The 15,154-nt window shown below is 43.7% G+C and overlaps 1 protein-coding gene across 3 annotated transcripts in view; it reads right to left on the reverse strand.

Annotated features, from left to right (window-relative positions):
* Positions 1-15,154, reverse strand: part of LOC121280182 (TRAF-interacting protein) — a 62,075-nt gene that overhangs the window by 36,219 nt on the left and 10,702 nt on the right. For 2 of the 3 annotated variants that reach the window (XM_041191909.1, XM_041191907.1), the window contains exons 2-5: positions 11,058-11,234; positions 9,416-9,473; positions 3,544-3,624; positions 1,962-2,001 (exon numbers count right to left, since the gene is read on the reverse strand). In XM_041191909.1, coding sequence (XP_041047843.1) covers positions 1,962-2,001; positions 3,544-3,624; positions 9,416-9,473; positions 11,058-11,155 — 277 coding nt within the window. In that variant the 5' untranslated portion in view covers positions 11,156-11,234. The remainder of the gene's footprint in view (positions 1-1,961; positions 2,002-3,543; positions 3,625-9,415; positions 9,474-11,057; positions 11,235-15,154) is intronic. The other variant, XM_041191908.1, reaches the window with a different exon arrangement.

The following is a 15,154-nucleotide window of genomic DNA, read 5'->3' on the forward strand; positions in this document are numbered from 1 at the left end:
AAACTGCATTGAACCTTGGTTAGACTGCATTTAGAATACTGTCTAGTTCTGGTCACCATATTATAAAAAGGATATGGAGACACTGGAGATGTTGCAGAGATTTACAAAGATGATACCAGAATTACATGAGTATACATATCAGGAGAGGACTGACAGGCAGGGTCTCTTCTCTCTTGTAGAAAGAAGGCTGAAAAGTGAGATATTTAAAATCATGAAAGGTGGATACAGGGAGAATGTTACCTCTTGTGGGGAAGAACATAACTAAGGGCATCAATATAAGATAGTCACCAAGAAATCCAATAGGGAATTCAGAAGAAACTTCTTTATTCAAAGAGTGGTGAGAATGTGGAACTCGCTACCACAGGAAATGGTTTAAGTGAATAGTATAGCTGCATTTAAGAGGAAGCTAGAGGAGCACGAGGAAGAAGGGAATAAAGGATTACAATCACAGATTTAGATGAAGAAAGATGGGAGGAGGTTCGGTTAGAATAGAAATGCCGCCATGGACCGGTTAGGCTGAATGACATGTCTCTAAGCCATCCTCTGTAATCTTTTGTAGCCTATGGAGTTGCACAAAATATACAAATGTGCAGAACAACATAAAGCACTACATGTTGGAAGGAAAAATGAACAATATACATTGTGAATATGTTGAAATAGCTACCAATGTAGTTAAAGAAAAAACTGCAGGAGTGTTTTCATAGAGCCAGCGGTCAAAATGTCACATCAAAGCAGAAACTCAATCAAAACAGTACAGTACAAGTCAGAGGAGGTCATAATTAAACCCCAATTCTCTGGTCAGATCAAACCTTGAGCACTCTGTCCAGTTCTGGTCATTCAGACACATTGGAGGCATTCAAGCTTTGGAAACTGTGTAGAAAAGAGTCATGAGGTGGATCCCAATCTTAGGAGATCTCAGTTACAAGGCTGGAGCAACTAGAGTTCTTTAGTTTTGAAAGAATCGGAGAAGTGACCTTAGAGGTATAAAGATCCTAAATGGTATGGAAAAAGCAAATCTGGAAAATTACTTCAAATTAAACTGTGCGAGTAGGATAAACTAATAAAAGGCAAATTTAGCAATGATGTCAGGAAGAATTTTTTCAGAGGAGGGATCATCCCGAAATAGACTCCATGTGGATTGGAAATGAAAATCCTGGAGTCATTGAAGAAACAAATTAGATAGCACAATGGGGAATTTTAGGGCCATTGTAGATGAATGGTTAGCCAAATAGCTTTCCTCATCTGTGATCTTTTGACAATGAACGCTCAGTGTAGTACTGGAGTACTTCCTCAAACTAAGTCAAGGATATGGTTTTGTAAAGAAATTTCAGAAAATAAGACAATTGTAGAATCTTATCTTAGAGTATTGCTGTAAAGACCCCAGTCTTTGCAAGTTTGTTGAACATCCTGCTGCCACTCAGAGGCCAGGCTTTGCCCACATGGCAATGACCAAGATCAGGTGCCTACCATCAGGAAGAATGGGCTAGACAGATGGAGAACCTAAACCCCGGATGGCAACTCACTACACCTCCCTGCAGCCAATTACCCTGGCAGCAGCTTAAAGGCTGTTTTATCTGTCCTGTCAATAGTAACTGATATGCAAGAAACTGAAGATGACGTTAGAAAGACAACACTGGGCTGCAGAACAGAAGTTTACAAAGCTGCCATTAGATGCAGTGCACAATTCACACCTTAGCACTGTTACTGGTCAGATTTGCAAAGGTAGGTTAAGGAACTGGACAGCTTGTGTTCAAAACTTTTTCTCTTTTAGTACAACTGAACACTTTTTTTAAGATAAGCACATTTACGAACTACACCTTTGAAACATATACACATATTCTATCGTAGATTCATAGACCTGATTATAGCCTATCCTAACTCATTTTCCTGTTTTATACTGAATTTACTGTGCTGGTAATGCTGAGCTGCAAAGTATATTAAAACATGAAATAAGTTCTTACCTTTCTGTAACAGCTGAGACTTTGCTCTGTCCAAATCATTCTGGAAATTCACATAATTAAAAACAATTCAGTCTGACAGATTTATAGAGCACAGAACAGATATAGGAATTGTAAACGCCTTTTATGAAAATATAAAACAAACTCATTGTATTAAAAAGATTACAAGTGTTGATATTACACCACCAGTGTACAAGTGACTTGAATTAAAATTTACAGTCTAATTTGAAGTTGCTTCATTTGAATTCCATAAATTTAAAGTAAAATCATTAATATGTCTGTTGAATTAGTATTATGAACACATGCTGTTGTATAGAAATTGCTTAATTCAATTTTTATATAACTTAATGAGCCAAAAATGAGCCAATTAACAATAGTAAAAGATATTGAAGTGTATGGTTTTAAAACTGAATGTATTAGGAATAATTTTATTGTAGCAACTGCAAAGACAACTATTGCACAAGAACCAGTTTGATGAAGAGTGACACTTGAAATATTACTTTCACTGGCCAAATTTTTCCTTCTATCATACAAAACAAGCTTTCAGCAGAGCTAAATCAAAACTCTGGAAGGCAACTCACCGGTGAAAGGTGGCTGGCCTGAAATGTTAACTCTGCTTCTTGCCCCAGAGGCACTGCCTGGCTTGTTGAGTATTTCCAATATGTTCCAGGAATATTTCAGATTTCCAGCATCCACAGTATTTTGCTTTTATGTTCATTCTACAGCTTAGTTTTTACAAATTTCCAACATTCCCTTTCATCTCTTTACATAGCTTTAAGTGTAATTTTCCAGTAATTACTACGTGATAAGCTTCCAATAAATACACATTGATCTTGAAAGTGCACCAGTTAACCACCAACATGGCATGTCACTGGTAAAATAAATTAAATAAAACTGCAATGAATATAAGTAGTCTTGTTCTGGGAATCAGAAAGGCAATTATAAACTACTTGATATGCTCCCTAGGATCATAGCTCACTCCTTTGTAAGATTATTGCCTTGTGATCATTCATTATTCTCAATGTCTCAGGTATGTCTAGAAAATTCCAGTCAGGACTGAGCTGGAGTGAATTGATTTGAAGAACAAAGCAATTCTTCTTAACACTCCACAGTTTTCTCTCAGACTCCAAACTTCACTTCATCTTAGCAACTGCATCAATTCTGTTGCAATACAGTGGCTTTCTGTTCTATTTTTATAATACACTTACACTAAGTAAAAATGAGTGATTTTTAGCCAGTGAAATATCTATTTACTGGATTATTCCTCATCAAAATGCCCCCTTAAATTCTACAATAGTCACTCAAAAAGGAATATGGCAGATTCTGATCCAAATAGCAACATCCATATCGCCTCAGTTAAAACACTACTTGAATTTGCACAGCCCATAAATCACACTTTAAATTATTTCATATTCATTTTAGAGAACCACCAGATATAATATACCCCAGGTTGTCTCTAGTTCCAAACCAGGAAATTACTTAAGTTTTGTTAAGATACAGCACCGTATGAGTGACCCTGGGAACCTGACCTGGTTTCCAGTACTGCAAGCACAAGGTTTGTTTTTTCAGCAAATGGCAACCTTACCTGGAGCGTTTCTGCATCCAACACCTGCTCGCTCTCACCTATGTCGAAGAACAGCTTGTTGATGATGTGTTTTGCACTGACCTATTAGAAAACAAGTGCATCTCATTTCACGGACGTAAGTTTTCGTTTAAAAATAAATGCTGATCTAGGAAAAGACAGCATAGGGAGATAAGTGCCCTGTGCGGTGGAAAAGGTGTGTCTATGTTACAATACTGAAATGAAGAAAATTAACTCATCATACCTCTACAAAATTGATCTGAAGTCACCCATACCAGCTATTGTGCATACTATTTTTTGAATACACTTTCTACTGCAGATCTATTAAGTAAATGACTATCTCTTTTCGAAACTCCAATCTTCAAATAGCAACTTAGTTCAGAAAATATGAACCTAAAACGGGTGCATTTCTTCCACTGGTGGGAGAGTGTAATTACAACATGACAAATTACACACAGTTTCCATGATAAACATGGACAGAAATTTATACTGGAAAAGGCTAAGAGTGTCCAGACAGTTGCAAGATTTTTAATCCATTAACATAGATTAGATATTCCTAAATCTATCAATATTTCAAGCATCCTTCTACATGATAAACAGGCTGTAATCTTGGGATAACCCATTCACTAAAGTTTGATCAAGAATATTCGATGTAGGAAATTCAAAATGAGAGAAATGTCAGCACTGAGAAACTGCTCTATTTCATACACAAGGTTGGGTGTAGCAGACCAAGATGCAGAGTAAAGTTCTCTATGCTCCAACTCAGCAAGTCTCCTTAGTCCAATCTCTAAAAAGCAAATCCCCCACCAGTGTGACAATTTTGTGACTTGAGTGTCAAACTGTGTCAGTGTGCGAGTTGCAATGTGACTTTCTATTTCTTCTCCTGTAGGAGCCTTACAATCACCAGAAACAAGCAACATTCATGCCACACAAGTGCCAGGCAATGACCATATCCAACAAGAGAGAGAATCTAATCATCTCCCCATGACATTCAACAGCACTGCCATCACTGAAACCCCTACCATCAACACTCTGGGTGCTACTATTGCCCTGAAAATTAACTAGGCTAGTCATATCAATACAGTGGCTATAAGAGCAGAGCAGAGGTCGGGAGTTCTGCAATGAATAACTTATCTCCTGACTCCCCATAGCCTGGCCCACCATCTTCGACATTCACTTCCTCCGCCACTGACGCATATTGGCAACAGTGTGCATCATCTAAAAGATACTCGGTAGCAACTCACCAAGGCTCCTTCAACAGCACCTTCCAAACTGATGGCCTCTACTATCTAGAAGCAGCAGAGCAGAAGATGAATGGAACACCACCATCTGCACGTTCCACTCCACACCATCCTGACTTGGAGCTATATCACCATTCCTTCACTGTCGCTTGGCCAAAAAGTGAGAGCTCCATCTTAACAGCACTGTGAGTATACCTATACTTAAGTTTCATGTGTTCAAGTTAGCAGCTCACCGCCACCTTCTCAAGGGCAAATAGGGAAATGAAATGAATACTGGCCTTGCCAGTGATCCTCACATTCCATTGAAGAATTAAAAGAAAATATTTCCAATTTATTAGTCTGGTCTGGTCTTTATTTCCAGGTCCAGAGGTGAGAAAGCGTTTTAATCCACTTCACCACCAAAACCACTTTTAATTGGTTTTCATTGCAATTTTGAATTCCATAAATGTCATTGCTTCAATAAATAAGCCATTTAGAAATACTAAGGTTCAAATGCAATTGTTAATTATACAGCACAATGTAATGTTTGTATGTGAATCACCAAGCTTATGCTGGTTTCAAAATATTCTAAAACATATTTCCAAGAAACCAAAAAATAAAGTGGCTATGATAGGTAACACCCTATATTACATATGTTTAAAACAGAATCCTTTATTATGTTATTCTCATTTGCACTTTGTAAAATATCAGCCATTGTCAGCGAATATCAGGTTGGGAGGCAGTGCGAGAGGAGCGGCGATTTTAAAGTATAAGGAAAACGAGGCCCGAGACCAGAGCAACACCGGGAGGCAGTGCAGGAGGAGCGGCAGCATTGGTAAGATTTAAAAAGAGTGGGAGCTCAGAGAGCGGAGATTTAAAAAGAGCAGAAGCGGAGAGTCAGAGCAGAGATTTAAAAAAGAGCAGGTGTGAGAGAGCAGAGGTTTAAAAAGAGCGGGTGCTGAGAGTCAGAGTGGAGATTTAAAAAGGCCGGGAGCTAGATGCAGGGCTGAAAGCAGCACAAGGACAAAGCGAGAGTTCCGGGGAGACTCGGGGCTAAAAGCGACGCGAGGACGTCACAATTCAAAAAGTGACATGACACAGGGGAGGCAGCTGATTGGTAAGTAGGGTCAGGTGAGTACTTCTACTTTTTCTACTAACTAAACTGCTGCAATCCATTACCTTAAACAAAATAAGGTGAGGACTTTGGACTGTAGTGGGAGTATTTGGAGTGGAATAAGGCCCCTAGCGTAATTAACATTCTTTAAAGGGAGTGCCTAACGAGTTTAATGTAAAGGGAACTCATGCCAGCAGAGCTTGCACTCGTGATATGCTCCTCCTGCTCTACGTGGGAAGTCATGGACACTTCCAGTGCCCCTGGTGACCACGTGCGCAGGAAGTGTGTCCAGTTGCAGCTACTAGCTAACTGCATTTTGGAGCTGGAACCGTGGATGGATTCACTGTGGAGCATCCACGATGCTGAGATTATCGTGGACAGCATGTTCAGTGAGGTGGTCACACTGCAGGTGAAGACTGGAACTGGCAGAAAGGGGATGAGTGACCAGGCAGAGTAGGGGAAGGCAGGTAGTACAGGAATCCACTGTGACCGTCCCTCTCTCTAACAGATATACCATTTTGGATACTGTTGGGGGAGGTGACTTCTCAGGGGAAAGCAGTAGGAGCCAAGTCCATGGTGCCATGGGTGGCCCTGGTGCATAAGAGGGGAGGAAGAAGAGCAGCAGGGCTATAGGGATAGGGGATTCAATAGTAAGGGGAACAGAGAGGAGTTTCTGCGGCTGCAAAAAAGACTCCAGGGTAGTGTGTTGCCCCCACTGGTGCCAGGAATCAAGGGTGTCTCGAAGAGGCTGCAGGACATTCTGAAAGGGGAGGGTGAACAGCCAGTGGTCGTGGTACATATTGGTACCAGCGACATAGGTAAAAAAACGGGATAAGGGCCTACAAACTGAATATAGGGAGTCAGGACATAAATTAAAAAGTAGGACCTCAAGGGTAATCTCAGGATTACTACCAGTACCACGTGCTAGCAAGAGTAGAAATAACAGGATATATCAGGTAAATATGTGGCTGAAGAAATGGTGTGGGGGGAGGGATTCAGATTCCTGGAACATTGGGACCAGTTCTGGGGAAGGTGGAACCAGTAAAAACAGGACGGGTTGTATCTGGGCAGGACTGGGACCGATGTCCTCGGAGTGGGGGTGGGGAGGTTTGCTAGTGCAGTCGGGGAGGGTTTAAACTAGAATGGCAGGGGGATGGGAACCTGAGCAGGGAGACAGAGGAGGGGGAAGCAAGGACAGAAACGAAAGACCAAAAAATAACAAAAGTGAAAGGCAGAAAAAATGTCAATAAACAAATGGGATCATAATGCGAAATAAAGCTAAGATGACGAACAAGGTTAAAAAGACAAGTCTAAAGGCATTGTATCTTAATGCGTGCAGCATTCACAATAAGGTAGATGAATTAACAGTGCAAATAGATATAAATGGTTATGACATGGCTGCAGGGTGACCAAGGATGGGAACTGAACATTATGGGGTATTCAATATTTAGGAAGGACAGACAAATAGGGAAAGGAGGCGGGGTAGCGCTGTTAGTAAAGGAGGAAATCAATGCAATAGTGAGGAAGGAGAGAAAAAAAACAGAAAATTACAGATCAGTTAGCCTAACATCGGTAGTGGGGAAAATGCTATTATAAAAGATGTGGTAACAGAACACTTGGAAAGCATTAACTGGATTAGACAAAATCAATATGAGTTTATGAAAGGGAAATCATGCTTAACTGATCTACTGGAGTTTTGTGAGGATCTAATTAGTAGAATAGATAAGGGAGAATCAGTGGATGTGGTGTATTTGGATTTCAAGAAGGTTTTTGATAAGATCCCACATAAGATGCCAATGGGCAAAATTAAAGCACATGGGATTGTGGGTAATAAACAGGCATGGATTGAGAATTGGTTGACAGACCAATTGGGTCTTTTTCCAGATGGCAGGCGGTGAATAATGGTGTACCACAGGGATCAGTGGTTGGGCTGCAGCCATTCACGGTACATAAATGACTTGGATGAGGGAACCAAATGCAATATTTCCAAGTTTGCTGATGACACAAAACTGGGCGGGGTTATGAGGAGGATGCAAGGAGGCTTCAGGGTGATTTAGACAAGTTGTGTGCGTGAGCAAACACATCACAGATGCAGTATAACGTGGATAAAAGTGAAGTTATATGCTTTGGTGTGAGAAACAGAAAGGCAGAGTATTATTTAAATGGTGATATATTGGGAAATGTGGATGTACAATGAGATCTGGTGTCCTTGTACACCAGTCAATGAAAGTAAATAGGCAGGTGCAGCAAGCAATTAGGAAGGCAAATGGTATGTTGACCTTTATTGCAAGAGGATTTGAGTTCAGAAGTAGGGATGTCTTACTGGTGTTATACAAGGCCTTGATGAGACCACTTCTGGAGTACTGTGTGCAGTTTTGGTCTCCCTACCTAAGGAAGGATAGATATACTTGCCATAGAGGGAGTGCAGGGAAGGTTCATTAGGCTGAATACCAGCGATGGCAGGGCTGTCATATGAGGAGAGATTGATTCAACTGGGCCTGTATTCACTACAGTTTAGAAGAATGAGAGGGGATCTGATTGAAATGTATAAAATTCTAACTGGATGCAGGGAGGATGTTTCTCCTGGCTGGGGAGTCTAGATCCAGGGACCACAGTCTCAGGATATGGGCCAGGCCATTTAGGACTGAGATGAGGAAAAATTTCTTCATTCAGAGGGCAGTCAACCTGTGGAATTCTCTACCACAAAAGGCTGTGGAGGCTGGGTCACTGAGTATATTTAAGAAAGGAATTGATAAATTTTTGGCTATTAGGGGCGTCAAGGGGTATGGAGAGAAAGCGTGAAAAAGGCATTTAGAGGATCAACCATGACCATATTGAATGGTGGAGCAGGCTTGAAGGGCCGAATGACCTACTCCTGCTCCTAGTTTATATGTAATTTATTCTCTATTTTCACCATACCATATTATGACCAATGCAGGCAGACAGCCAGTTTCCAAACCTCTGCCCTTTGGGACCAGCCACAGTCAGAAAATGGAGGTCACTGAGTGAGGAAATTATGCCCATCTCTCTCACCCCAACAGTTTAATTTCCTGAGCTAAAGGTCTTCAAACTAAAACGTTAACTCTCTTTTTTCTCCCCACAGATACCAGCTGAGTGTTTCCAGCATTTTCTGTTTTTATTTCAGGTTTCCAGCAGTCACAGTATTTTGCGTTCGTCTTTCATTTTCTCCTTTTCTCTTGTTGAATATCAGCAGCCTGTAAGTACTTAGTTTGGCTTCCCAATCTTCATGAAAGAGCCCAGACTGAGAGTACTGGAAGATTACTGGACCAGAGATGAGGGGGTTCACAGATGAGGCAAATGGGTGTCCTCACCCATTTCGCAGCACACGCATGTAGTGCTTTCCAAAGCAAACCTGCCTGATTGTCATTACTTCACCAAGCCCTAAGACTCAAAGACAAATGTAGCACTCTAATATTCTAATAGTTGAACCTTTTTTTGAAATCATAACATGCCCTTACACCAGGAAGACACCGCATGGAAAATGCATTTTCAAAAGGGTTTGTCAAAACAATTATAGTACCTTTATTCTACACTGAGGACAGGTCCGAGATGGGGCACTGTGAAACCACTGAGCGAGACTGTAAAGGGCAAAATAAAATTAGTGGACAATTATCTGCAAATAAACACGACTTTAAGCAGAATTGATCAACTTTCACATCGAATGAAATAATTTCAATACTTGCAGTGTCTTGGGAAACAATTAAATGGTTTCAGAGAGTGCACCCTGCTGTTTAAGAGTATTGTATTTGCCTTCTCCATTAAGTATTGCTCTTCACAAGATAGATTGTACGAATTTAAAAGGTGCCTTATCATTTTCATTGCAATAGAAGTTTAAAGTATTACATAATAGATGCAGTAACCTTGAAACCTTCCTGTCGAAACACAACTCCCCTCACCCCGTCTCACCCCCAAAACATTGTTACAATTACAATTCAGTCACTTTTCCACTATTACAATTCACTCACTCACTCCAAGCAATTCCAAAATCACCTTTTCTAATTCGCAAATTACTATCAGTCAGATTGGACATGCATGGAATAAAGAAGTTTTAGAGACAGCTGGTACATGAGGATATGGCTAACCTTGAATACTGGATTATGCTGATATTATGGGTAATTAAACTGCAAGGCATTTTTAATCTGACCTTTTCATAATTGATAAATATCAACTCCAATCCAATCCAGGTCTTTAAAATGCTAAGCAGCATCGATAGAAGCATCTGTTCAGGATACGCGCTATCTAATTTTCTCTTTCATCTGATCTCTGTGGGCCATGCAGCAACTGTGTTCAAGAGGTAACTTGCTCTTGGTCGCTGTGCTGTTCAACCAATAGTATGTACTCAACAGCAATCTGGGGCCAACTGTCTGATTCTCCCACATGTGAGGAGACTATTGATCTTAGTGCCCTTTCCCCAGACACTGCTGAGTTGAGAAACCTCGTAGATTGCAGAAAATCCAATCCAACTTTGTACAGTGCATCACGTGGGAATGTAAGATCACTCCTCCCAAAATAATTATTCATGTGACGTTGAAACATTTAAGTACCCAATGCTAAGAGATGGATTAGAAATGCTCTGTGACCAAGTGCAGCCAAAGACATTACATCGAGTGGAATTATAGAGAACATAACTGGGCAGAAACAGGCCATTCAGCCCAAATGGTCTATGTCACTGCTTATATTTCACACGATGTCCCCCCCCCCCCCCCACCAACTTAATCACCCCACAATATCAACATACCATTTGAGCAATATTAATGCAGTACTACCACCGGTGTTGCTGATGGTGGGTATATGCCAAGCGCACAAAGTGCCCCAGTGTTGCTCTGCGCACATCTCTGGGAAATGTCCTGTGGCAGAGCAGCTGATCAACTGGTGGGCAGTGATTAGTTAAAAAAATAAATCAATGGTCTCTGGTTCCACAATCTGATTGTTCACAGGAAGTGTAAATCACTGCATCACATAAACAAGACTTTGCATAATAGTGATAGCTCTAGTCTTATCCAGAATACAACTTGTCAAGCTGGATAATAGAGATTGTAACATTATATCCATACCCTACAATCATTCTACTCATTTCAAGGATCAGTAATTGCAGGGCTTTGCTATTTTAGAACTGCTGCTTATCTCATTTGAAATTAGTTGCTTCTTTTTTCAGTACTCACCACTCATTGTGAAACGTGTGCCCACAATGGATGGCTGCCACATCCTTGAAATTATCAAAGTAGTCAGAACAAATTGTACAGTAGGCGCGAATTGGCATTCTCTCCTTCTACATCAGCAGATAACATCAACCTGTATCTGTTAATACAATTGCAACTGCTGTGGTCCTACCCTGTCAGCTTAAGAAAGAAAGAAAACATTAGTATTGAAGCCTGAAAGATTTGTTCACATGGGAGGTCCCAGGCTGGGACTAATCTGAAACAATGGCCTGTGCTGTACAATACAATGATGCCATTGATTTTATATCAAATCCTTTTGTGCGTTTATCACAAATCATAAAATAATGCAGCACAGAAAGTAGCCATTCAGCCAATCAAGTCTGCATCATACTTATGCCTAAATATAGAATCTGGAAACAGGTGTCTGAATCACTGCGCAATCCTGCTCACCAGGGAATTTTTCCAATTAAGTATGTACCATTATTCAACATTAATATAACCATTTTAAGCCACAATAGCACTTTGGGGAGCTCGTACACTCTTTCAGAAGTGCAAGCAGAAGGTTCCAAGGATCTCCCACGAGGAAACATTTTTGCAGGCCCTTATACAAGTGCCTGCATTTGAGAGGGAGTCATTTGTAACAGCACAATCCATTTGTAACCAAAGCAAGATCCCATGGATGCAGGCTATCTGAAGTGGTGGGAATGGAGAAATTGTGCGCTGCTTCTTGGTGTGTGCAGTTTGTCAATGGTACATGGCCAGCGGGGTACCCCACATCCCTGGCTTTCCTTAACCACGTTCCCAGACTGTGGCAACTCGCTCCTTCTGATATTCTATTATCTCTGGAGTTTAGAAGAATGAGAGGCCATCTCATTAAACCTACAAAATTCTGAAGGGGCTTGATAGGGTAGAAACACTGATTGTTTCCATCATTTGGGGAGTCTAAAACACTGGGGCACAGTCACAGGATAAGGGGCCAATCATGTAGGGCTGAGATGAGGAGAAATTACTTCACTCAAAGGATTGAGAATCTTTGGAATTCTCTGTCCCAGAGCTCCATTGTTGAATACATTTAACGCTGGGGTAGACAGATTTTTGGTCTCTCAGGGAATTAAGGGATATGGGGAGTTAAAGCCCGAGATCAGCCATGAGCATAGTGAATGGCAGAGCAGGCTCGAGGGGCCATGTGGTCTGCTCCTGCTCCTATTTCTTGTGTTCCCTATACCCATCTTTTGTCTCTTTACTTGTTCCATTATGTCCCCTTTTGCCATTGAATCTTTCCTGCCTTCTGCCTTATCATCGGGCCTTCTCTTTTGCTAATTCCACGTCCACTTTCTGTGTATTTGCTTAAAGCTTGATAAATCTCCCACATCTTCCAGTTTTGATGAAAACAAAAACAGAATTACCTGGAAAAACTCAGCAGGTCTGGCAGCATCGGCGGAGAAGAAAAGAGTTGACGTTTCGAGTCCTCATGACCCTTCAACAGAACTGGGTGAATCCAAGGAGAGGGGTGAAATATAAGCTGGTTTAAGTTGGGGTGGTGGGGAGAGAAGTGGAGGGGGGGTGTTGTTGTAAGGACAAGCAAGCAGTGATAGGAGCAGATAATCAAAAGATGTCACAGACAAAAGAACACAGAGGTGTTGAAGTTGGTGATATTATCTAAACGAATGTGCTAATTAAGAATGGATGGTACGGCACTCAAGGTAAAGCTCTAGTGGGGGTGGGGGTGGGGGTGGGGGGGAGGCATAAAAGATTTAAAAATAATGGAAATAGGTGGGAAAAGAAAAATCTATATAAATTATTGGAAAAAACACAAGGAAGGGGGAAGAAACAGAAAGGGGGTGGGGATGGAGGAGGGAGTTCAAGATTTAAAGTTGTTGAATTCAATATTCAGTCTGGAAGGCTGTAAAGTGCTGTTCCTCCAGTTTGCGTTGGGCTTCACTGGAACAATGCAGCAAGCCAAGGACAGACATGTGGGCAAGAGAGCAGGGTGGAGTGTTAAAATGACAAGCGACAGGGAGATTTGGGTCATTCTTTTGTACAGACCACAGGTGTTCTGCAAAGCGGTCGCCCAGTTTACGTTTGGTCTCTCCAACGTAGAGGAGACCGCATTGGGAGCAACGAATGCAGTAGACTAAATTGGGGGAAATGCAAGTGAAATGCTACTTCACTTGAAAGGAGTGTTTGGGCCCTTGGACGGTGAGGAGAGAAGATGTGAAGGGGCAGGTGTTGCATCTTTTGCGTGGGCATGGGGAAGTGCCATAGGTGGGGGTTGAGGAGTAGGGGTGATGGAGGAGTGGACCAGGGTGTCCCGGAGGGAACGATCCCTACGGAATGCCGCCAGGGGAGGTGAAGGGAAGATGTGTTTGGTGGTGGCATCAAGGATTCACCCAGTTCTGTTGAAGGATCATGAGGACTCGAAATGTCAACTCTTTTCTTCTCCGCTGATGCTGCCAGACCTGCTGAGTTTTTCCAGGTAATTCTGTTTTTGTTTTCATCAAAACTGGAAGATGTGGGAGATTTATCAAGCTTTAAGCAAATACACAGAAAGGGGACATGGAATTAACAAAAGAGAAGGCCTGATGAAAAGTCATCGACCTGAAACGTTAGCTGTTTCTTTTGCTACAGATACCCACCAACACTGAGCTCAGTGGCCCCCCTTGCTCAGGCAGCACAACACCCTCCCCCGCCCTCCCCAACTCCGGGGAGCAGAGTGATCTGCCCCATCTCCCTTGGGCAGCGTGGTGGCCCCTGCCCCTCCCTCAGGCAGTGTGACTACCACCCGACCCCATCGATCCCTGCGACTAACCACCCCACCCCACCGCACCATAACCCTGGGGAAGTAAGGAGACCCTCCCCCCAATACATCTCCCCACTCCGGGGAGTGCAGTGATCCTCCCCACCTCCCTCAGGCAGTGCAGTGACGCACCCCTCTACCCCACGGATCCCAGGGACCCTCACTCCCTCAGGCAACATACAGACCCCACTCGGGAGTGCAGTGATCCTCCACACCTTCCTTGTGCGCTTTCCCTCATATGCCCCCCCTTGCACTCTGTCCCTCACGCGCCCTCCGTCATACTCCCTCCCTCTCTCTCTCCCCCATCTCTCTCCCTCACGCGCCCTCCCTCATACTCCCTTCCTCTTTCTCTCTCCCCATCTCTCTCCCTCCCTCCCCCACTCCTCCTCTCCCTCCCCCATCTCTCTCCCTCCCCCATCTCTCTCCCTCCATCCCCCCTACCCCTCTCTCTCCATCCCCCCCGTTTCTCTCCCCCCTCCCCCACTCTCTCCCACCCCAGCCTCCCCCCTTCTCTCTCCCTCCCCCACCCTACGCCCTCTCTCCCCCTCCCCCCTCTCTCTCCCACCCCACCCTCGCCTCTCACTCTCTCCCTCCCTCACTCTCTCTCTCTCCCTCCCTCCCCTCACACGCTCTCTCTCTCCCTCCCTCCCCTCACACGCTCTCTCTCTCCCTCCCTCCCCTCACACTCTCTCTCTCTCCCTCCCTCCCCTCACACTCTCTCTCTATCTCTCTTTCCCCCCTCCCCTCACACTCTCTCTCTCTCTCTCCCTCCCCTCACACGCTCTCTCTCTCCCTCCCTCCCCTCACACGCTCTCTCTCTCCCTCCCTCCCCTCACACGCTCTCTCTCTCCCTCCCTCCCCTCACACGCTCTCTCTCTCCCTCCCTCCCCTCACACGCTCTCTCTCTCCCTCCCTCCCCTCACACGCTCTCTCTCTCCCTCCCTCCCCTCACACGCTCTCTCTCTCCCTCCCTCCCCTCACACGCTCTCTCTCTCCCTCCCTCCCCTCACACGCTCTCTCTCTCCCTCCCTCCCCTCACACGCTCTCTCTCTCCCTCCCTCCCCTCACACGCTCTCTCTCTCCCTCCCTCCCCTCACACGCTCTCTCTCTCCCTCCCTCCCCTCACACGCTCTCTCTCTCCCTCCCTCCCCTCACACGCTCTCTCTCTCCCTCCCTCCCCTCACACGCTCTCTCTCTCCCTCCCTCCCCTCACACGCTCTCTCTCTCCCTCCCTCCCCTCACACGCTCTCTCTCTCCCTCCCTCCCCTCACACGCTCTCTCTCTCCCTCCCTCCCCTCACACG

Source organism: Carcharodon carcharias, chromosome 7, assembly GCF_017639515.1.
Source record: "Carcharodon carcharias isolate sCarCar2 chromosome 7, sCarCar2.pri, whole genome shotgun sequence".
Taxonomy (NCBI): domain Eukaryota; kingdom Metazoa; phylum Chordata; class Chondrichthyes; order Lamniformes; family Lamnidae; genus Carcharodon; species Carcharodon carcharias.